The sequence below is a fragment of the Periplaneta americana genome, chromosome 10 (genome assembly GCF_040183065.1).
Source record: "Periplaneta americana isolate PAMFEO1 chromosome 10, P.americana_PAMFEO1_priV1, whole genome shotgun sequence".
NCBI classification, from domain to species: Eukaryota; Metazoa; Arthropoda; class Insecta; order Blattodea; family Blattidae; genus Periplaneta; species Periplaneta americana.
The window spans coordinates 163,036,296-163,062,222 of NC_091126.1; the positions used below are offsets into that span (position 1 = coordinate 163,036,296).

Sequence of the window (25,927 nt, forward strand, 5' to 3'; positions counted from 1 at the left end):
GGCCGTGGGGATTGATTGTTCAATGACTTTTCTATGTAATTCATGCCGATTTAGCTATATTAGAAATGGATTTGGATTTTAATAATATCTGTAGACTTTGTATGCAAGATGATGTTTCTCTCCTCCCTCTGTTCGAAGTTGAAAATGGTTTGCCTGCTAAAATCGAAGCCATTTCAACATGCATTAAGGTTAGTTGTAAACATGCATGTACTGTTTCCTTGGACATTTAAACTTTTCCAGAACTGGGTAATTCTGTGTAAACAGAAAAGTGAACTTGTGAAGCGATATAATGGGTACACTATTAATGAATGGATATTTTAAAAATGTTTCGAGCCAGACAGAAAAGAAGAGCTTTGAACAGTTTGCTGATTAATTAAGTTGTTGAAAACTTGTCGGCTCTTTCAAACCCTAATAATAAATTGAAGATATGAATTATATCAGAATTATTTAATAATTTAACATCCATGATGGTAAACAATGCCGAAATATTCGTCAAGCTTATACCCTTAGGCGCACATACAATTAAAAACTTACTCAAATTATGTTTGACACATGCAAAGAATGTGTATCGATGTGTGTTTTTTGGAGAAAATTTCAGTATACGAATACCTGACAACAATTATTTTAAAATACTAAAAAGAGCAGATTTGTCTGTGTTTGTCGAATACGCATCATCATGCTTACTAAAGGGCACTTTTCAGTGTCAGTAATTTATTATTATTAATTTCAGTACACGGATACCTCAGTGACCGCAATTATTTTAAAATACTAAAAAGAGCAGATTTGTCTGTGTTTTCCGAATGCGCATCATCATGCTTACGAAAAGGCACTTTGTGTTCTGAAATTTATAAAAAAAAAAATTTCTCAACCTGATTAATCGGCTTCAGAGGTTTCGAACCCGGGACCTTTCGAAAACGAGTCCCTTGCGTTACCACTGAGCCACCTCGCTCGGTTATTGATATATATCTTCTAGCAACTATGTAATAAACGTTTTAAACAAAGTATTCAAAATTGTTTAAAACAATATCCGTTGATTAAAATGTTTTAAACACAAAATTTAAGGCTATATGAAGGTATTAATTTTTAAGCCAACAAAATTCTCAGTTATGTTAATTATATATTTCTCCGTTAATAATAAACAGTGTTAAAACTATATAGGCCTAATTAAAACTTTTTTTTTTCCACACAAGTTACTTCTCTCGTTTTCTGGTTATTTTATTTTATCCTACTTGTTCACAATATAAAATCATATTTGCTTTCTAATCAGACCTTCATAAAATGTACAGTTATGAGTACAATGGTGCTCCTGACTTTTTGGAGCCAAACTTTAACTTCAGTCTTTTTTACTTTTTTACAAACTTAGCTTAAAATTTTAAAATGAAAAACAGAGCTATAAAATAAAATTTTGAAAGTACACCACAGAGTACCAATTTTTTCTGTTGTACCACTGAGTCATTAAACCACCAAACACCACTTCTACTTCATTAAATATTTTGATTGTTGAGTGCACGAAAAAGACATACAACTTTGGCAGCCTTCGCTGTGGTACAAGTAATCATTCGGTCATGATCATTTTCTCACTAATCGATACTCAACAGTGGCATCATAAGAAAGCAGAAATCCGAAGATTCAGTTTGGTTGGAAATATGTCTTCGTGTTTCTGTTGTTGTGGTCCAAAAAATAAATAGTAAATCCAAAATAATCGGTGTTTGAATTATGCTGTCTAAATATTCAGGAAAGCGAAATTCTGATGATGAGAATCCTCCATTAAAAGAAAAAAAGTGTTCATTTAAAGAAGTGAAAAGATATGTACACTTGGCTTGTGGATAATCCCTCCTAAGCTCACATTGAACCACGAATGGTCAAACAGCAGGAATAGATGCCCCACTGTTTCAATTAAATCAGGATTATAACCACAGTTTAGTATATACAGTCGCGAAGCTCAATACATAGTAAATATGCAAACATTAGATAGTTGCTCACCACTAGGATCGCTAATATCGCCTCATTACAGGCAATGCAAAATAGTACCTTCACAGTCTATTGTTTCTAGCACCCTCAAAACTCAAGCTTCGTGACTGTATATAGTAGACTGTGTTATAACTTTGTGCCAATTCAAAATTGGACTGTCAAGCTTTTTTATAATGTTGTAAAAAATGATGTCTCACTGTTAATAGGTGATAGATTTTCAGAGAAACATAAGCAATCAAACTGAGGTAAATCTGAAAATATTTTTTTTAAGAAATTCACCATTAAGTTTCATAAAATGTATTTTCTTTTTTAGTTAGTAGGATATTAATTTTATGAATAAATAACCATATTTAATTTAATAAACAGCGCGATAAATTTAATGTGTCTAAAATGGCAGTTTCCCGAATTTTTCTTTAAAAATCTGGAATTTCGCTAATTTTTACAATACCCATCTGGAAACCTATGTATAAAACATGTTAAAAAAATGTCCACTTTATCGTTTTCAACAGTTAAAAAATTAATCAACTCAAAATATCAACCATTTCCACGAAATTTCAAATAATAAAAGATAAAAGAGTCTAAATGTACAAAATATAATTCCTGAGTATCCAAGGAAAAGTGCAGTTGCAACCTTTCGATCACTCACAGGGTACGACTATTTGTCAAAACACTTGAACAAAATTGGAATTTTTTCTTCACCACTTTGTTCATCGTGCAGTCTTCAGAGAGAAATGGATCAGAATCATAGTTCAGCCCTTCCCTCTAAACCACACTGTGTGTGACAAATATAGGAGAGCAAGTGAGTTAATGATTTTATTGCCAACAACTCAGCATTAGTAAACAACAACAACATATTTTAAAAACTCACTATTTCATGTCACTGTTTAAAACGGTATAAAAAGAGTTTAAAACAAAAAAAAAAAAGTATTTTTTATTTCTTGAAATAAATCTGTAAGAAATGGTTGAATGATGACGTGGGTAATGGGAATGCCCCAAGAAAACCTATCTATACCATCACTTTCTTTCCACCAAATGTTCCATTTCAATTTGAACTTGAATCTCTGAAATGGAAAATAGACACTCCAGGCTTTCAGCAAGTGGTGTATCATAAAATTAATTTACATAATAAGTCTGACATTGGACATCTGAAGTTAGTACTGTACTTCATCTTTGTTCTGTTGATATTAGAAAAGGTGATCGATAAACTCACATGCTAAAAGGAGTTAATTATATGGAGACTTTTATTTGCGCATATGAATTATAGGATGTCTGTATAGTTCACTGCAGGAGTTCTTTATTTATTACTGGACAACTATTTATAGTGAGTGGTTTAAGTTTAGATCTTGAATAATATAAAATGAATTTATTTTGTTTAGTTAAGTTAGGTCTTCTATTTCTTAGTGTGTGATATGTAGGCCTACATGTACACCTGTCTGTCTTTGTATCCATCACAGAGAGCGAATTTATTTGTATATGTTATGTTTTGTAAATTTAGAAGAAAACAAGGCACTCTTTTTTTGTTAAAAAAAAAAAAAAAGCGCGCGTGCGAGATATATGGATATTGGCACTTTAGAATGACAGACATACATAAAATTTATATAAAGGCATACATATTAAGTGATACTGAAATTTACTGAAATTCTCTGTATATATAAACTAAAAAATGACAGATGTTAATTCTAAGATACGTCACACTACAGTATTTTTTTTAACCTGGTTATTTAACGATGCTGTATAAACTTTAGCATCAATGGAATTGGTGATAGCAAGTTGGTATTTGGCGAGATGGAGGCCGAGGATTCGCCATAGATTACCTGACATTGGCCTTATGGTTGGAGAAAACCTCGGAAAAAACCCAACCAGGTAATCAGCCCAAGCAGAAATCGAATCCATGCCCGACTGCAATTTTGGATTGGCACGCAAGTTCCTCTACTGACTGAGCTACCCGGGTGTCTCTACAGTATTTGTTCCTTACTTTTTTGTTATTTTATTTCAATCGTCGGCAAAATGTCAATGTAGGTGACGTCATATGAAATGCAGCCCGCCTTACAAGATGAGGGGTGGTAGAAAGCAGTAGGCTGGGGGGAGGAGAGGACTGAACCTCACCCGTACAGTATGGAAATAACTGAACTACGGTGAAATCTAGTTCTCCATCATAAGTTGCAATTTGTAATTGCTCAAATAAATGTTGATCCGTCAATCAGGTGCATGCTTTACATTTAACAGAGTTATTTCTTTTTTTAAATTGCTCACATATATATGTCGAGCTGAACATTGAAATAAACCTAGCACAAAATGACCTAAAGAATGGATATTTTGAATTGTATTTTATTTTCGAGAAATTTTTTTAATCTGAGCAAGTTTTTCTTATTTAGGTTTCTTTTGCAAAGTTTCACAATTTTATAATATGAAAAAATGATATTCTGCAATGCTTGTTTCTAAGTCAGTATTAATATTATGGAAAAGTACACCTGACAATGGAGTTTTGTATAATGCCTTTTTATGTTGGTAATATGAAACCCTTAAATAGTTTAGAATGTAACGAACACATTACATTTTCTTCCTGTGCACAACAAAAGAATTTCACTTCCCATTTTTCTACAAATATTTGTTTTGGTGCATTCTTTACGTTTAATGGTTTGGAAACAGACATGCTGGTCGCCAGTTACAACTACTTGTCTATCCTGGAACTGCCCTTGCAAAAGTATGACGTAAGCTGCCGCATGAAATGCCGACCGCTACTTTATTTGATGGTACTCTGGAGCAGCAGAATTTTTTCTGTACCAGTAAAACAGCATGATAAAATTTTAGTAATAAGAAAAGTCATTGGCAATGAAAGCCAAAATTTTCGAAGAAATCAGCCTTCACTGTATCTATATACCACATACTAGGGTTGGATAAAAAGTAATAGCAACAGTTTGATATTTCTGACATGGCTTTATTCACAGGGGTACAACATTTACGTACCTTCTATATAGTCGCCCCCCTTATTTATTACCTTTTGCCAAATGTTTGGAAGGCGTCGTACACCATCAGCGCGTCCATCTTTGTTGATGTTCCATATTGACCGCCCTAAAGCACGGGTAAGTTCATCTCTGGTATTGTACCGTGTCCCTCGCAGTGGTTCTTTCACTTTGGTGAAAAGATCGTAATCGCATGGATCATATCGGGTGAGTATGGTAGATGTTCCAGTAGTCCGCGTTTTCCGTCTGCCTTGGAGGTACAGCGTGGTGCAGTATTACCCCATCAATGTCATATGCCACAATGAACATGTCCTTCACAGCACTTTGTGTAGGGCGCACTTTCTTTGGACGAGGAGAACCGGGATGCTTCCATTCATTTGATTGGCGTTTCAAGTTTGGTTCATACGAGCGAGTCCAGGTTTCGTCCATAGCGACGATTCGTCCAAGAAAGTCGTCACCTTCCCTTTGGTACAGGTGCAACAAGGCCCTCCCGGAATGCTTTAACCTATCGTGCAACTGTGCGATATGGCAACGCTGCATCGCCACATGCTTCACACAGTCCCTGAAAACATTCTTGTGCACTATGACCTCGTGCCATTTCAATTTTGATCCAGGAACATTGCTCTAGTTTTGTAAACGTGGTCTTAGGGCGCTCGCACTATCCCTATGAAAGTGAACGTTCTACACACTACAGTAGATTGATGGAGTACTGTCGCCGCTGGCTGCACTAACTCATCTAACAGTCCTTGTTCATGTCCACACAGCTGGCAGCTCTCGAACGCACCATCGTCACGTGACAGCAGTGTTGCCATTACTTTTTATCCAACCTATGTAATAGTTTTCTCATGTTTGAAAGAAGCGCATGGTAGCATTGCGGTTAAGGCATAATGCTGCAAAGCTGGAAGGTCATGGGTTCGATTCCCAACTGGATCATATATCTTCTCAATCTATTACTTTCTGCCGTATTAAGGCCCTGGAGCTTACTTAGCCTCTAACACAATTGGGTACCAGGGCACTTCATTGGGAGTAAGTGTGGCGGGCACATAGGACTACTATCATTAACACCAACTGCCTGTAAAGTGGAAGCCTTAACGTCCCTTCACCCTCTGGGCAAATTTGGCCTGTAATGAGGTTACAATATTTCTCTCATGTATCAAGAATAAAGTAATACTGACTTCTGAATGAGTACTTCTTCTCCCTTTCTCTTAATCCCTCTCACAAAGTGTCATACACAACAGGTGACATTTAATTTCAGAAGACGAGAGTATATTTTCATTCACTTCATTCTTGATTTCAGGTGAATTCTGGGGATGGCCTACCAGAGCAGGTTTGTCAACAGTGTGTGCAACAAGTTAATATTTGTTATAATTTTAAAATACAGTGCGAAAAGTCAGATGCCAGTATGCGAAAGCACTTGATCGCTCATCAAGAACAGTTCTCACAACAGGTAAAGAATATTATAAAAAATTTATTTCCATTTCTAATTTGTTAATTGCAATTGAAATTTGGTGGAAGAAGTACTACAAAACACTTATTAGTGCATCATTATGAGAAATAGCTTTTTTTTTAACATTAGTAGTATAAAGCAATCATGTAGGCTATTTTTTTTAATATGAAAGTGGAAATATCCTTCACATAAATATTGTTAGATTAAAGGAACTGCTCATAAACCATCTAATGTTTTTCATTTAGGATATACGAGATCAGTAATTAAAACTTCACTGACTTTAAAATATTTCAGTTCTGTATGGGACTCATATAACTCAACATAAATTTTCATAAATCGACTGTTTATATTTTACAAACTGTGAAACAGACAAATTTGTGCAGTTAACATTTCTCTGTCTTTTTTCTTTTATTCAGATTACTTTGTGTACTGTTATTAAATTTGTACATTATGAAGTGGTACAATGTAATTAAACAGAACATCAACTTTCTGTGTTTCAAATCTAATTTGAAATCCTGGAAAATCCAAGTGAAATTTGTGGCTGGCAGATTACATTTTTGTAGAGTAAGCCTTGGCAGTATTATACAATCATCATCATCATCATCATCATCATCATCATCATCATCACCTGTGGAGTAACAGCGCATCTGGCCGCGAAACCAGGTGGCCCAGGTTCGATTCCCGGTCGGGGCAAGTTACCTGGTAGAGGTTTTTTTCCGGGGTTTTCCCTCAACCCAATATGAGCAAATGCTGGGTAACTTTTGGTGCTGGACTCCCATCAGCATTATCACTTTCATCTCATTCAGACGCTAAATAACCTAAGATGTTGATAAAGTGTTGTAAAGTAACATACTAAAAATCATCATCATCATCATCAAATATACTACTTATGATGCATTCTGGACAATATCGATGAAAGTAAAGTGATGTACAGTTTCGACATGTTGCTCCCAGAGCTGAACACTTTAATCAGTGATGACGATGAAAATGAAAATATTTGCAGTGGCAATGGAAAGATGATGGGAGAACTTCTAACAGTCAACGTTTCTGAAGCTAAAGCATTGTTCCTCTGTAATATGAGGGGTATACAGAAGTTTCTGAAACTATATAATACATACAGGTAATAGTTGAAAATACAGTAGAACTTGGTTATAACGACATCCAAGGGACCTTGAAAATTATGTTGTTATAAATGAGTGTCATAGTAACCGAGATTCATATTATCTGTCTAGTGAGGTGGAAAACGAAAAATGATAAACATAATTAGGCTTATTTTAGATTTATATATTCACTTTTAAGCATACCATGAACACAATAAAATACATGTACAATTATAAATACAGTATTCTGTATTAAAACAGTTTGTTCATTACTCACAAACTTATTTACTGAGGAGTGAAGTAATCAGTGATTTTACTCTGTTGTCTCCTACTTGCCCAATATACACTTTCTAAAATAAATTCTATGTTCATTATTTCAGTTGCAATTTCACTGCTCCTTCTCCTAGCTTCATAGAAATGTTCACAATTCTAATGGCTTCTAAAGTGTCACTCACTTCTTTTAGTGGCCATACTGCGTTAAAATGCGTGCACTTAGTGAAAACTTCCTGTTGAAACTGACCGCATGCAGGTACCATTAATACCGCATGAATTCGGGCAGGTTACAATGGGATGAGGAATCTGTCTGCATTCCAGAGGTCTATGATAGAAGGGAACAGTAAAGGATTTGCCAAATTTCAGCAAAATATTTCTTAAAATACTTTGGTTCTTAGAAAATTGTATTCCAAACTGAGGTTGAAAATGACGTTATATGCAAGGTAGACGCATATACGTTTGTCGTATTAAGCAAGGTAGAAAAGCAAATGTCTTATGGGGAATTAGTTGGGACCACAGAATATTTGACGTCATAGGCGAGGTGTCGCACAAAACGAGGTCGCTATAACCAAGTTCTACTGTAATTTATTACCATGCAATTATAACCTGCTTTAGAGCACTTTCTTTGAGATGTGATTCACTTGTCCACCACATGGAATAATAATTCGGGAAATTTTCAAATTTCTCCTTCTGTATACTCTTTGCCACTTCCTGCGCTTTTACTAACCCTTGGCAACATTTGTAAATCCAGTATCCTTCAGTCACATCTTCATTCTTAGGAATAAGAAGAAGTTACTCAGAAAGATCTGGAGAGGAGAACTATGTATTATTTTTTGCTAAAAACTCTTGTAGTTATAATTGTTGTTGTTTAGTCAACTGGAACTGTCCGAAGACAGGTCTGAATCTCACAAGTGATAAAAAGAAGGTGCCACTTATGAGGCAACTAGGCCAGGAGATAATGGGGTAGGGTTACCAGTTCCTTTCCCTCTCCATCGCATACATCACTGACTAGCTACATATTACACTACTTATACTTCAGATGCATACAAACAATTGTTCTTCCCCTGACACATATCGTCAAGTGAGATGTACTGCCTGATAATAGATATAATTATAATTACAACATGTAATTCTTACTGAAAAATTCATAGTTTTTCTTTCAATTTTTGGACATTATCACTTAGCTGCTCTAATGTGCTTTATGATCCATACTACTACTACTACTACTTACTGGCTTTTAAGGAACCCGGAGGTTCATTGCCGCCCTCACATAAGCCCGCCATTGGTCCCTATCCTGTGCAAGATTAATCCATTCTCTATCATCATATCCCACCTCCTTCAAATCCATTTTAATATTATCTTCCCATCTACGTCTTGGCCTCCCTAAAGGTCTTTTTCCCTTCGGCCTCCCAACTAACGCTCCATATGCATTTCTGGATTCGCCCATACTTGCTACATGCCCAGCCCATCTCAAACGTCTGGATTTAATGTTCCTAATTATGTCAGGTGAAGAATACAATGCGTGCAGTTCTGTGTTGTGTAACTTTCTCCATTCTCTTGTAACTTCATCCCTCTTAGCCCCAAATATTTTCCTAAGAATCTTATTCTCAAACACCCGTAGTCTCTGTTTCTCTCTCAAAGTGAGAGTCCAAGTTTCACAACCATACAGAACAATCGGTAATATAACTGTTTTATAAATTCTAACTTTCAGATTTTTCGACAGCAGACTGGATGATAAAAGTTTCTCTACCGAATAATAACAGGCATTTTCCATATTTATTCTGTGTTTAATTTCCTCCCGAGTATCATTTATATTTGTTACTGTTGCTCCAAGATATTTGAACTTCTCCACCTCTTCAAAAGATAAATTTCCAATTTTTATATTTCCATTTCGTACAATATTCTCGTCACGAGACATAATCATATACTTCGTCTTTTCAGGATTTACTTCCAAACCTATCTCTTTACTTGCTTCCAGTAAAATTCCCGTGTTTTCCCTAATCGTTTGTGGATTTTCTCCTAACATATTCACGTCATCCGCATAGACAAGCAGCTGATGTAACCCGTTCAATTCCAAACCCTCTCTGTTATCCTGGACTTTCCTAATGGCATACTCTAGAGCAAAGTTAAAAAGTAAAGGTGATAGTGCATCTTCTTGCTTTAGCCCACAGTGAATTGGAAATGCATCTGACAGAAACTGACCTATACAAACTCTGCTGTACGTTTCACTGAGACTTATTCTTTAATGATCCAGGTGAGGATAATTAACTGTTTCATTCTCCCAGCACTATTTGCGTTGTAAGAGATTGAGTAATAAGGCAAAATATATGTATTCTTATTAACCATTATTTATTTGTCCCAGGAGACATAGTTAACACTAAGAATTGCCTGGTGCCATATCTCCTCGGCAGATCATATTTTGCAGTAATTTTCTATATAAGAGACAATTGTGTTGGGGAAAAGTGGAATGATGACGATGGAAACAGATTTCACGTGGTCAAACTGGGATTTGACTCGGGTCTCAGATGTGCAGTTCTGATTTATTAGCTATATGAATGTCTCAATATTTTGGTTTACATTCACGTGCTTGTGAAAGGTACATTCACTGAATTCTTAGATATTATTCAAAGTTATTTTTATCTTTCAGATAAAAACAGAATGCCCTTCACCTGTAATGTCGGAAAATTCAATGGATCTTCAAGAAGACAATGATGCAGAAGTGTCACACAACAGCGAAGAGGACGCGACTTCCAACCAACATATTTGTGATAGGTGCGGCAAAGAGTTCGGTACTCTTTGCAAACTGAAAAATCACGCACAAGTACATACGGACGAGAAATCTTATACATGTGGACATTGTGGCAAAAGTTTCAGTCAATCCAGCTCTCTCAAAGTCCATACTTTAACTCATACAGGCGAAAAACCACATGTCTGCGATACCTGTGGGAAGAGTTTCAGCACACGAGGAAATTTGAAGACGCATTCGTTCACACACAACAAAGAAAAGTCGCATGTGTGTTCTGTGTGCGACAAGGCTTTCAGTCATCCTGTAAGTCTGAAAACGCATGTCCAGACTCATTCAGAACACAAACCATTTATGTGCAAGATCTGCGGTGAAGCATTTGTGGCCCGCGATGCCTACAAGACTCACACACAGAAACACACAGGAGAAAAACCGTACGAGTGTCCGTTGTGTGGAAAGGGTTTCAGCCACTCTTTGAGTCTGAAATCTCATGCTTACACACATTCTGGGGAGAAACCCCACGTCTGTAATATATGTGGGCGAGGTTTTGTGACTCGTGGTAATTTAAAGACTCACTTTCTCACTCATACAGGAGAAAAACCGTTTCTTTGTTCTCTTTGTGGTAAAGAATTTCGTCATTCATTGAGCCTGAAAGCACATTTACTCTCTCATACGGGGGAAAAACCATATGTTTGTGAAGTTTGTGGAAGGGAATTCTTAATACGTGGTCATTTAAAAACTCATATGCTAACACACACTGGAGAAAAACCATACTTGTGCTCTGTTTGCGGCAAAGGTTTCATAAAAAATGGAGATCTGAAACGACACTCCTCAGTGCACACTAGAGACAAACCGTATGTGTGTCCCGTATGTGGGAAAGGATTTGGACAGAAGTCACAATTGGAACCTCACATGTTAAAACACACTGGAGAGAAAGCACACGTGTGTGAAGTATGTGGGAAAAGTTATACAGGAAGTCAAGCCTTGAGAAGACATTCTCTCATTCACACTCAGCAACAGCAGTTGTAGTATCCTTGTTGTGTCACTATTATGTGCTGTATTTTATGGTCAATATTACATATGAAGAGTACAGGGGAAAAACATGGATAAATATATAATAGGATGCGAAACTTACTGAGTTTCTCGTAACACATACTAGAGGCGCTGTTGTAGAAATTGATCTTGCTGCCATCTGTTTGTGGGAGGGGCATTGTTACATCTAGCAGCGCACCAAGTAGCGAAAAGAGTAATTACTCCATGCATTTAGCAGCGCACCTGGTGACGAAAATGTTAAACTGTGCAGAAAGTGTTCCCTCCCACCCTCATTGATATTCAAAACTAACCCAATTTAAAATAAAACATTTACAGTTTTATTCCTCACAGCATATTCTACTGAAAATTCTTACTGGAGCCAACAGGAAGATAAAAGAGACTATGTGTTTTACACTATCCGATTAAAATATAACCAGACAGAGACAAAAAATAAAGCAAAAGGGTAGATAATTGGGATTGTATTCTTTGGGTATTTATTGTACAGCACAATGGAGAAGTCTGCAAGAACTACTTAGATAGTTCAATTTATTATATTACTATTATTTTACAATACATTCAACAACACTATTTTTACAATGTCCATAAACATCACTGTTTAACATACACTGTTTATACACACATGTATCACTTTATGTTCACTTATTAGCAAGTTTCAGTCCACCATTTTGGCTCCTCGACTCTCCCGTACAGCAATATCTCGAACGGATAAATAGAGAACTCTCGGTAATGTACCCAACACATAGTTCCAATGTTCACCACCTACGACATTGGGCACTGATCACCTTATTTCAGACCCCCAAATCCAGATGGTGCTGACCGCAGTTTCGCATCCTATTATATATTTATCCATGGGGAAAACATCAAAGACACAGTTCTTTAAGAGTGAAGTCATCTTCTAATTCAGCATATTACTGCAAAATTTATTGCTGTTCCTAATGAAAAAGTAGGAAGTGATGACTGTATCTGTGGTGATAATTCTTCTTTACCAGTTTTGATAAGAAAAAGCACTAAATTTTGCAGTAATATACTGAATTAGATGATGATATTACCCTTTAAGAACTGTCACTTTGTTTTTCCCCTGTACTCTTTATATGTAGGAGGTGGTATCCAAAATTTTCGCGACTGGTGCTGCCATATGGTTGAAAACTCACCTTGAGTCTAGTGGCCACTGTCACCTTCAAAGTAGTTCCCTTCCACACACATATACACAAGTTGCAGCAATTCTGCCATTTTTAAATGTGTCCTGAAAGTCATTTTTCCTTTTTTCCAGTACTGCTTGCGTTTCAGTTTGGATCATCTCTACCGTGTTAAATTTGCGGCCTTTCATCTTGATCTTCATTTGGGAAATGCAGAAAAGGCCAAGTCAGGCGAGTACAGTGAGTGAATAACAGGAAGTGGCCACTGTCATCTTTAAAGTTGTTCCATTTCGCATATACACACTATTTCCAGTGATTCTGTCAGTTTTTAAATGTGTTCTGGAAGTCATTTTCTCTGAGTGTCCAATGCTGCCTGTGTTTCATTTGGGAAAACGGAGAAAAGTCACAGGAGGCCAAGTCAGGTGAATAGGGTGTATGGGGAATAAAAGTAATGTTTCTGTGAGAAAGTTCGTGCTGAACAAGGAAGTGTGACATGGTACATAGTTGTGACACAACAGCTAGTTCTTTTGCTGCCAAAGTTCAAGCCAATGTCTTTGCAGATTTTCATGCAGTTGCCACAAATTATCACAGTAATAGATGGAATTTACTATTTGACCCGATGGAACGAATTCTTTGTACACAAACTCCTTGATATCAAAGAAAATGCTGCCAAAGTTCAAGGCGATGTCTTTGCAGATTTTCATGCAGTTGCCACAAAGTATCACAGTAACAGGTGGAATTTACTATTTGACCCGATGGAACGAATTCTTTGTACACAAACTCCTTGATATCAAAGAAAATGCTGCCAAAGTTCAGGGCGATGTCTTTGCAGATTTTCATGCAGTTGCCACAAAGTATCACAGTAATAGGTGGAGTTTACTATTTGACCCGATGGAACGAATTCTTTGTACACAAACTCCTTGATATCAAAGAAAATGCTGCCAAAGTTCAGGGTGATGTCTTTGCAGATTTTCATGCATTTGCCACAAAGTATCGCACTAATAGGTGGAATATACTATTTGACCCGATGGAACGAATTCTTTGTATACAAACTCCTAGATATCAAAGAAAATTATGAACATACTCTTCACTTTGCTTTTCGCCTGTCTCGCCCTTTTTGGTCTTTATGAATGTGGGAGTGTTGCTTTGTCTCACGGTCATAACCATAAATCCAACTCTCATCACGTGTGATAACCCTGGACAGTAAGGAACTCATTGCGTACATCAACATGATGCATCCTCCTGATCAGCTCTCAGAATTCTCAGCACAAATTTGGCAGTGACATGTTGCATGCCCAATTCATCAATCAGAATCCAACCAATTCCCACTTCTTCAGCAAGGTCATGAATGGTTAGTTGTTCATCCTCATGAATGAACTAACAAACTTTAGCAACAGTTTTTGGTGTTGTGCAGTTGATGGGCCTCCCTTGTGTTCATCATTGTCAAAAGATGCATGACTAGCCCTGACTAGGGCATGTCACTCAATACCTGTGTAAAGTTAATGTTTTCATTCCCGAACACTTGTGTAATCATTGCAAATGTTTCCTGCACACTTCTCTCTAAATTTCACAAAACTTGATGCACACAGACTATTCCTTTCTCGGACCCATTGCAAAATTGCCACACACCAAGTTAGAATTAGTATTAGCCCATTAACATCCCAGTGCGGGAAAAGACCTCCTGTACAAATTGGCTTACAGTTACAAGTGCCTCAAATCAGCCATCCGTGACACTAGAGTGTTCATGTTTCTTTCCCCTTTTGTCTGTCATGTTCGTACACTTGATATCATCACATCATTTCCGTTGCACTAAAGGCTTCTTCGCTTGGGTCTCACTATGCTTGTAACTTCCACCTTTGTCTATCTGCTGCCAATCTAGATCACCCGCTCCCTAGTTGACATTTGAAATCATCACATCCTTGGTCTCCCCACTGTCCTGTTTCCTATCCTTGGCTCCCAAAACTGTCACTGCGTATGCCCATTTTTTGGGGTTCATTCTAAGCACATGTCCTCCCCAGATCCATTTGAGTAGAGCTGAGACAAGATGTTATGGCACCAACCTGCGCGAAGTTTTAAATTGCTGGCCAGCATGGTAGAGGAGTGGGGGTTGTTTGGGTTACGGTTCTCAAGCTCAGAGCGGCAGGCATATCTGTTTCATCTCTTTCTAAAAACATTCGTCTTACCTTACTATCACCACTTTCCTACTCAAGAGTCTGACAGTACCTAATGGAATTACGCCTGCTATTCCATCTTTATATTCTTATTCTCTGTCTGAATCAGACGACTGATCTGTGCTGGGATCAGATGTCCCTAAGTTTATGGAAATGTTCTCCAAAATCCTGTCCATCACGTGCTCACTTTCAATGTAATTGTTCTCTACTTTCTTCACATAATCATACGCTGAAATCCATTTTTGAAAGAAGCGATTGCAGAGTCAGCCTCTGCTTATGCGTAGCGTAGAAATTATAGATGAGTCTTCTTAGAACTTTCTCAAAACTGTCTACAGCTGCAACAATCTTCTTCTTCGGCTGTGATTTTTCCGGACTGGAGAAAGAATCTGCTGTTCCTGCCTCAATATTTTTCCCTTCTTTCTTGATTCTTGCCAAGGTTCGCTTTGAAATACCAGTGGCAGCCAGTACTCTTCCACACACGCTTTTCAATGGAATTGGTATTCCATTTACAACCTCTTCTGACATGAATTTCCATACATTGTATGCTATTTCATGTCCTTGACTATGAACTACTCTATGATTTCACACCTTAGACAATGCCATAATGAGGGAGCTCAGAAGGACAATGTTTTCAGTATTAGCAATAGCGGTAGTAGCAGAACGATCTGAACACTCGGAATGCTAGTAACCAACTGACCCAACACCCCTCCAGTTGAGTGTGAGGGCAAGTCCAAGCAAACGAACTAAAATGCGTCCCTCGCGCTGGTGCCATAACTTCTCATCCGGGCTCTACTTTGTTGTGTTAGCTGCGTCCTTCGGCTTCATTATTCTTTGGATGTCTTCATTCCTTATCATCTCTTCACATCATGTTAAGTAGCTTCCGGTCCATTATCCTCTGGCAGACCTGTATCGTGGTTATTTCTTTTTTGGTTAGCGTCCATGGCTGTGATCCATATAATAGCACTGGTAGTATGCACATATCCATAACATCCTTCTTTATTTTCATGCTGATGGATTTGTCTAGTAGGAAGGATTTTAGACTCCAGAATCTCTTCTATGTTTGCACGACTCTTCTATTTCTTTCTGGCTTTGGTTGCTGAACGAAACTCTTTGACCTAGGCAGACATATGCTTTGACGTACTTGATTTCGTTATTGTCGCCGTTGCTCATTATTTTTGTTTTTGTTGATCTGGAGATCCATTTGTTTGCTCCATTGTTCCAGTTCTTCTAGTATTTCCTTAGCCTCCTCTCATGATTCGGATATAATAGCGATGTCATCCGTGAAGCAGAGGTTAAAAAGCTTCCTTCCATTTATATTTATTCCATAGTCTTCCTTCATTCTACAGAAGACTTCTTCCATTAAAGATATGAATAATTTCGGAGATATCGGATCCCCCTCTCTGATCCCTCTTTGCGATTGGATTTCTCTCCCCGTTTTGTCCATTTTGATTTACCCTTCTTGAGATGATGAATCTTACTCCCATCTCTTCTCCTACATAGTAGAACATGTCACTATTGTTGGTTTCTATTGTGTTTGTGCCTTCTCTGCATACTTCCTCTAAGCCTAGTATGTCGGTTGAAACATTGTTTAGCGCTTCTTCTAACTCCACTAGCCTCTCTTCAATGAGCAGAGTTCTCACATTTAGTGTTGCTATTTTTATATTTAGTCGTGGACAGCAGATAAGGGGTGGTTCTCTAGCTTGGGGGTTGGGCAAAGAGCTAATAACCCATCACCGTAAAAAAAACAGCTTGTTACGAATCCATACAAAAAGCCTCGGAATGGGACTGATGGCGGGCTTATGTGAGGGCAGCAGTGAACCTCCAGGTTCCTTAAAAGCCATTTATAAGTAAGTTCTCTTGCTCTTACGGTGCTGTGTTTATGGTTGTGTCCCTCTATTTGGCTTGGATCCTTATTTGGTGGGTGCGCGACTTCCGCTTCCTCCATAAGTGTTGTCCATGTTTTGTTGGTCCTGTGCTTAAGTGATGGTTGTTGCTCTTCTAAATGATGCTCCTTGTGGTTCCCTCCTTGAGAAACGAAATCGAAAGGGTCTTATCACGATATTGCTGGGCCAGAAATCTGGGTCGTTTATTTCTTCTAGTTTATCGAAGTCAAAGCCTATTCTGAAAGCTCTACTTCTTCCTCTGGTTTCTAATTTTTCGCAGTCAATTGTGCCCGTGATTCCTCCCTCTTCTAAGTATGCAATTATATCTCGCATCTCCTATTTTTCCTGTAGCCTCCCTATATATAGCCACGCCATTTTTGTGGTGGCTACTTTCAGTTGTCTGTTTTCTTTTGTGTTCATTCTGCTTGTTTCCAGTTTCTTCCTTCCTCCCCTTTTTACCATATTGGTCCATTCTGGCTCTGGTACATCTTGTACATTTCGTTTTTTCTTGCATGTCTGGTGTTTCCTCGCGTGGGATCCTGCCCTGGGCCCTGTTTAGTTGGGTTGGAGGATTGTGTTGTCAATGTTCCCTGTTTAATTTCCTTCAGACAAAGTAATGTATGTATGTTACCGGTACTTTACTTAGTCGATCCTCTTCTACCACCTGGTGTAGAGGTTTTACAAAGAGCCTTCCATCTCTCACGGTCCTGAGCAATGGACCTTGTCTCTTTCCATTCAATCCCTCTCTCCCGCATGGTATCTTGGATTCCTTGTTCCCAGGTCTGCCTCGGTCTTCCTTTAGGTCTTTTTCCCTCCATTCTAACTTGCCACGCTATTTTTGGGTATCTATCATTGTTCATTCTAGCCAGATGTCTAAACCACCTTAATTGAGATAATTTTATTTGTTCTATGAGAGGATCAATTCCTAGACCTAGCCTTATTGTTTGGTTCTGTATTCTATCTCTTCTAGTTTTTCCTTCTATTCTTCTTAAATATCTCATTTCCATGGCTTGTAGTTGACTCTTATGTTTGGAGGTCAGAGACCATGTCTCGGCTCCATATATTAATGTGGGGATATACGTGGTTTTATATACTGTTAATTTAGTTTTCTTGGAGACTTCTTTTTTATTAATAAAATTTTTGTTTAACATATAATACAGTCTTCCTGCTGCTGAAATTCTATTATTGATTTCTCCTTCTATTCTACCATCACTGTTGATAACAGAACCAAGATATTTGAATTGCTTAACCTGTTCCAGTAGTTGGTTCCCTAATTTAATGGTTTGTGATTTTTCTTCACTGCTGATTGTCATTGTTTTGGTTTTCTCTACATTAATCTTCATGTTCCTTTTCTTTAACTCTCTATTCCAAACACTGAGATTATGTTTCAGGTCATTTTCAGTTTTTGCCAGTAATACCAGATCATCGGCAAAAGCTAACTCCGAAATTTTAACAGGTTTCATAAGCCAGTTACCAATAGAGAATTTTTTGGTCCTTTTCCCGCATGTTTTAATCATATCATTCATCAATATTATAAACAGTAGTGGGCTCAGTATGCATCCTTGTCTTACTCAAACTGTAGCGTAGAATCCTTTTGATATGTATCTATTTGTCTTTAAGCAATATCCTTTCTTTGAGGTGGCACTTCACATCTTCAAAGTATACAACCCCAAATAAAGTAACGTAAAACATCAACGCATCCACTCACTTGCCTGAAAGTTTGTACACTGACACGCGATATATGCTGTTATTGTCTCTACCATACCATCACACTACTAACATTACTGATTAAATATCAGCAACAGTCCCGAAAATGTTGGATACCATCTCATATTATATCAAGCTTATAAAGAGACTTGAACCTCATATGAAACATGAACCTTCTCTTAGAATGCCTATTTTCAGTATTCATTTGTGCCGAAATGAATAGGTGCTAACTATTTTATCCACTGAATGTGGTTGCAGATCGACTGCTCGACATGAATAATCTACTGCACTGCTGTTACTGTTAGCCATTGGAGGATGTTTCTATGCACAATTATATAATTTCTAGATTTCGTGAATGGACTGCTTATGTGAAATAAGTTTTAATATTTTTACACGTATTCACGTAATAAAGTATGAGGATATTCTGGTGGACTCGAAATAGCATTAATATATTTTATTTTCAAATTTCACTTCCGTGCTGCATTAAAAAATGAGAGCAAGAAAAAACAAAAAAATATAACGAAGGTAGAACAATAACTAGTAAACAGGAATGTTCACTGATTATCATTAGCTTGAGTAGTGATTCCTCAGCCTCCTATGCATTTAGGTTCCCTGGGGATAAAGTCAACTACAAGTAGAGCACAGTCAAGAGACAATGGGAACTCTATATCCTTGCATCATGTGCGCTTCACTGGAGTTCACACAGACATATTTGCGTAGGTGGTTCGATATATATTTTAAAATCGAGGTTTTTATTGAATACTTATGGGATAAAATATTTTAGCATGCAGATTTTAAATTTTACAGGAGAGGAAAAAATTAAATTCCTGCTAGAATTTTATTTGAAAATGAATTCTATTTTTTTTTTTTTGCATTCCATAGTATATGCACAGTCTAGTATATACAGTCACGAAGCTTGAGTTGTGAGGGTGCTAGGAACAATAGACTGTGCCGGTACTATTTCACATTGTCTGTAATGAGGCGATATTAGCGATCCTGGTGGTTAGCAACTATCTATGGATGCATATTTACTACGTATTCAGCTTCGTGACTGTATATACTACACTGTGGTACTTGTGTAACAATATGTTGAACTTAAAAAAAAAAGAAAAATGCTTCATTTTCTGAAATAAACAAAATGATGTGTTTTCTTGTGCAAAAAGGTTGTACTAGTTCCTGACATTGTAAGTTATCACTAGAGCTAGGATTTATATGTAGTAAGAGTTAAGAATGACACCGAGTGTAGTTGAGTCGATGTGATGCCGGTTAAGAAAGTTTTTAAGCCTGGTTGACAAGACTCGAAATGCAAGAAAAGTCACAAGGACTAGACAGTGCAGCTTTTAAACCCCCGCTGTTTTGTAAGTGGTGGTTAAGAGGATTAAAGACCCTTAGCGCTAACTAATGGAAGTACTGAATGACAAGAATGGCAAATATAAGGAGTGGAGGGCATGGCTTGCATGTTTATAAGCTATTACTTACTTACTTACAAATGGCTTTTAAGGAACCCGAAGGTTCATTGCCGCCCTCACATAAGCCCGCCATCGGTCCCTATCCTGTGCAAGATTAATCCAGTCTCTATCATCATATCCCACCTCCCTCAAATCCATTTTAATATTATCTTCCCATCTACGTCTCGGCCTCCCTAAAGGTCTTTTTACCTCCGGTCTCCCAACTAACACTCTATATGCATTTCTGGATTCGCCCATATGTGGTACATGCCCTGCCCATCTCAAATGTCTGGATTTAATGTTCCTAATTATGTCAGGTGAAGAATACAATGTGTGCAGTTCTGTGTTGTGTAACTTTCTCCATTCTCCTGTAACTTCATCCCGCTTAGCCCCAAATATTTTCCTAAGCACCTTATTCTCAAACACCCTTAACCTATGTTCCTCTCTCAGAGTGAGAGTCCAAGTTTCACAACCATACAGAAGAACTGGTAATATAACTGTTTTATAAATTCTAACTTTCAGATTTTGGGACAGCAGACTGGATGATAAGAGCTTCTCAACCGAATAATAACATGCATTTCCCATATTTATTCTGTGTTTAATTTCCTCCCGAGTGTCATTTATATTTGTTACTGTTGCTCCAAGATATTTGAAATTTTTCACCTCTTCGAAGGATAAATCTCCAATTTTTATATTTCCATTTCGTACAATATTCTGGTCACAAGACATAATCATATACTTTGTCTTTTCGGGATTTACTTCCAAACCGATCGCTTTACTTGCTTCAAGTAAAATTTCCGTGTTTTCCCTAATCGTTTGTGTATTTTCTCCTAACATATTCACGTCATCTGCATAGACAAGTAGCTGGTGTAACCCGTTCAATTCCAAACCCTGCCTGTTATCCTGAACTTTCCTAATGGCATATTCTAAAACGAAGTTAAAAAGTAAAGGTGATAGTGCATCTCCCTGCTTTAGCCCGCAGTGAATTGGAAAAGCATCAGATAGAAACTGACCTATACGGACTACTGACTAAAATATTAGCTCTTACTACATATGAATCCTAGCTCTAGTTATCACCTTCTGACTGCTAGCTGGCATTTGGGGAATGTTATAGAATGATAGTGGAATTGAGGTTAGAAGGAATGATATTGATGCCTAATGTAGGGAAACAGTAGAACCCCGAGAAAAACTCAAATTGCGATTTTGTCAGCCACAAGTGTCACTAAAGATTCAGGCCCAACCAAGACTGGAACCCAGACAGCCTGCATGACTGGCTGAGGACCTATCTACAGACTGATTACAACCTTTTTGTATCTGCACAACTGTTGAAAACAGAAAATTGACTATCAAAATATCAGATTTGTCAATATTAACTCAATAATTTTCCATGGCGCACATAATCATTCTGCATGGAAAAATTACTTTTACAAAACTTTGTTATATAAACTTTTGTCCGCATGTGTTCAATAGGGATATCCTGAACTAGCACCAACAGATAGCACGCGTGTACTTTGAGGGATGCGCTTTGCGTGTGCATTTGTTTTCCGGTATATAAACATTGAGGATTTACGTAGTGTATTAGTACATTAAATACTTTTAAAAATAACTCAAAATGACAAATTTTTGTTGTGTTCCTATATTAAAAACCAGGGAAAGCCGTTTTTCTTCATTCAGGTCCCGAAATATTCTGAATAAATGCTTTAAACCTTTAGAAATTTAACCAATTAAATTACGTCTCAAAAGTGCTAGCTATTAAACAAAAATAACTACTTCAAGTAAGGAATTGCTGGCTACTGTTTCTTTTTGGAGGAGGTGAAAGAAAATTAATAAAAGCATATGCAACCTCGGCAGTAAGCTATGTTAGCTTAGATTATATTGAGTACTTCTAGAAGTCTCCGAAGTTTACGCCAGCATTTTATGCCTGCAGTAAACTCTCGATTAACTGTGATGTTTATTATCCAGGACGATTCATAGTGAAATCCATTTCGTGAATAATGTTTTTAATGTGCTGTACACTACTTATTAAAACCAGGTTTTTACTTAAAATTTTCAAAATCACCCTACATAGTATTGAAAACAGCATATTCTTAACCTACAAAACACAGGAATAATCGTGATACTACTGCGATCATATTATATCATCTTATCAAACATTCCATTTGATCTTTCTGCAACTAGATAAAAAAAAATACGAGGAATTCAATCTCGATAGTCCCTTCCCTATAAGAAAAACACGCTGGTGGCTGCATATTCTGTTTTTACAATACTAATGATTAAAGAGGTAATATTCATCTTCGACAAAGTTCCTCTTTTTTTAATTATTCGTGCATTTCGTTCTCAAAGCTCTCGTTTAGGTTCATGAACATTCAATTTACTCGTATCTATATTCTGCATACTGCAGATTTGCCCATCCATCTCTTAAGGGGAATCGCTCAGTATTATGCAAGTTTACGCTATTGTAAATTAAATTAAATTATGATGTAAGAAAATACTGAATTATATTAAAATACACATAAAATTATAAACATAATTTGACACACACAGAAAACCAACAAGCAGGAGAATGTAATCAACTGTAGCATATGACATAATATTGCCCTACAACATGTTGTGTCGCATGGAATGCTCCTGCCATCTAACGGTAAAACTTCGCATAAGATATCCCTATTATATCGGATTATATTATTACTGACATTGTGAATACGAAATTTGTTGCGTGTAATCAACACTAAACTAAATAAGATCTGAACTGATTTGCATACATTGAAGGTACATGAAACAGCTTAAGTTGCTATTATTAGAATGACATTGATAGTCGTGAATTTTAGTAAAGCATTAATTTATTTTGCCGTATTAATTTCATAGAACAAATATATGATCTTTATTAACAAACGTGTGCCTTTATAGCACTGAAAATGCTAACTTCAGATGTATTTATAAGATTAAAATTTTGAAAGTATCATTGTAAGATATACTAACATGGAAATATAAGAATAGGATTGTAATTGTTTTTGTGGGTACAGATATATTATTCTAATGTAGGCTTATCAGAATGAGTCCTAGCAGGGAGTTATATATAAGGAGTGGATTTCTATGTAATTAAATATTATTTTTGCGTGTGATAAAACACAATTAACAAAGTTAAAAATTCCGAACATGAAGTTTCAAGTTTAAAACCCGAATTTTATTTCACATAAAAACACAGATTTTCACAAAAAAATTATGTAAATACATATTTTCAGGAAATCTATTACAAACACGTAAATCTTGGACTTCTTTTACTTAAATAATTTTTTACAAGAACTTTTAAACATTTTAAAACTAAATCAATTATGTCACTCAGAAGTATGTTATCTTTTTAAGAATTCTTGGTTGCTTCGAGTTTCTAAGCACTGTGTGGTGTATCCGTGATCCATTTTTGTAATAGTATCGCCTCAAGTTCTGAGAACTGCTAGGCAGCATATCAGTGCTATTATTAGAGAATAAATTAACGTGGACAAGGAGGAGAGATCTTGCAACACATAATTAGGAATGTTTATTGTTGCTGAAGATGATTTCATTCCACGCTTTGTTTGTGAAACACAACAGATAAGAGCTCGGGTATGAACATTATTTAATTTAAACAAATCTCTCGCCCTTGCTCATGTCCATCAAGTAAGGCAATATGTCTTGTTGTGATTCCCTGTTATCGGGCTTCGTCAATCGATATCCTTCAAGATATACTGAAAGATGGTTGTTTAAAAAATGATTTGGCTTTCTTATTAGCAAATCTAAGCTTTTTGTGTGACACCATAAAACAACTCGAAACATCCAAAAAACCTGTTGTCTGAAACAGAGAGGTGCGTGCCATGAAAATTAAACTAGACTCGCTACCAGGTTCAGAAGTACAAGTACTAAGGGACAAATTCCAGAATATGTTTGGGAAAAACAGTGGATATAGAAAAATGCGTAAAGTTGCTCAAGTATTGGAGGGTGTGCCTGTAGGTGAAATTAACGGTGTATATGTTTGTGACATTCCTCTCTTTAAATGTGCATGTCTGATGTCCTATGATGTGGATAGATCGTTTTCACAGTATAAGTCGTCGTTCAGAGATAATCGGCATGCATTTGTGATGGAGAATTTGGAGATGACCTTTGTTGTTCACTGCAATTCTCGGCCAACTACTAGCACTCAAGTGTAGTTGGTGAGTACCTAGTAACATTTTTTTTTTTTTTAGAAGCTGAGTAAGGTATTTTTGTCATATTTTTAAAAATATTTTTTTTTTATTTTTAGCAAATATTTTCGTACTTTTTAGCACATAAAAAATAAATATATTTAAATTTTTTAGCACATAAAAATCCGCTCCCTAGTTATATATGACTGACACAGACACAGTTGATGCGAGGTAGAAGTAGTCATTTCCTATGGAAAGTAGTGATTAAGTGATAAAATATACGTGGTACAGTCATTAAGTTCTAATACTGAGCGCCTAGTGGCGTTGTGGTGCACTATAATAATAATAATAATAATAATGATTTATTTTAGCTGGCAGAGTTAAGGCCGTAAGGCCTTCTCTTCCACACAACCAGCAAAAAGTGTATATACATATGCATGAACTTACAAAGAATTCAACAAATTGATTTAGATGAGAGTTACATGTATACAAGAGTTATTTACGAATTAAACAACAAAATACTATGAACTATTAATTAAACACTGAAATAAACTGGGTAGCAGAATTAAACTAAAATACATAGAATGTTAATATATTTCAAATTATATTAGATAATAGAAAGAGATTATTATGAGACAATTTTGAAAATGCAGCACAATCAGGATGATGTCTAAAGAAAAAAAGCAACAGTGTAGTCAGTAATATTTTAGATCAGTATGATTGGAGTGAAATGCTAATAAGGTTATCTTTTAAGCTGTTCTTAAAGGTGTTTGTTGTCTTGCAGCCCCTAATACTTTGTGACAAGGAATTCCATTGACGCGAGGTGGATATTGTAAAAGATGAGGAATAACAAGATGTTCTATGAAGAGGTATATTTAGCGTGCCACAGATAAGTGATCTGGTATTTACGTCGTGGTTAGAGTATAGATAAGAGAAACGAGACGAAAGGTAATTTGGTGTTGAGGTGTGCAGAATTCGAAAGAGTAAAGACAAAGAGTGTAAAGTTCTGCGTTCTTTAAGTCGGAGCCACGAGAGACTTGCGAAGGACGGTGATATGTGATCATATCGTCGGATGTTGCACACGTATCTGATGCACATATTCTGAGCTCGCTGTAACTTGACTGACAGTTCAGAACTTAGATCACTTAACAAAACGTCACAATAATCGAAGTGCGGCATTACTAGGGTTTGTACTAGGGTAAGTTTTAGTTGCTGGGGCAAGAAGTTTCTCAAGCGACTCAAAGAGTGAAAGGAGGAACAGATTTTCTTTATCGTTTCTTTAACTTGAAAATTCCAACTTAGATTATTATCAAAAAAGAAGCCAAGATTTTTTACGACAGATGAATAAGGGATTAGCGTGTTGTTAAGGGTAACAACTGAAAGATTACTGTTATTAAGGGAGTTAACTACACGCTTATGTCCAATAATTATGGCTTGAGTCTTACTTGGGTTAAGTGCGAGTCCGAAATTGGCCGCCCAAGTGGAGACAGTGGCTAGGTCACAATTTAACTTGTCAATCGATTCATTGATCGTATTGGGTCTGGAATGTATGTAAAGTTGTAGGTCGTCGGCATAGAGGTGATATCGGCAATACTGTAAGTTCTTTGATACGTCATTAATGTAGATAGAGAAAAGTAGTGGTCCTAATACGGAGCCCTGCGGCACTCCCGCACTATAGCGCATAGGTGGCGCCATGTCAGTTAGTCTCTCGACCCAACAAGAGACAGTTGAGTGCATGCACTGTAAGCAGAACTACGGTCTTTGTTGTGACGGTGATTTGAATGCGCGCGTCGGAACTCGAGTATGTTGCAGTTTGAGCAACAGGCAAACGTCACGTTCTGTCAGAAAATAGGCGAAATTGCTATAACCGATCATAAT

General features: G+C 36.9%; 1 protein-coding gene across 1 annotated transcript; it reads left to right on the top strand.

The window, feature by feature from the left end:
• On the top strand, positions 1-24,382 carry LOC138708128 (zinc finger protein 585A-like). The gene is made up of 3 exons (XM_069838346.1): positions 1-188; positions 6,232-6,381; positions 10,402-24,382. The coding sequence occupies exons 1-3, from the start codon at positions 66-68 to the stop codon at positions 11,524-11,526; spliced, it is 1,398 nt and encodes a 465-aa protein (XP_069694447.1). The 5' UTR covers positions 1-65; the 3' UTR covers positions 11,527-24,382.
• The last annotated feature ends 1,545 nt before the right edge of the window (positions 24,383-25,927 follow it).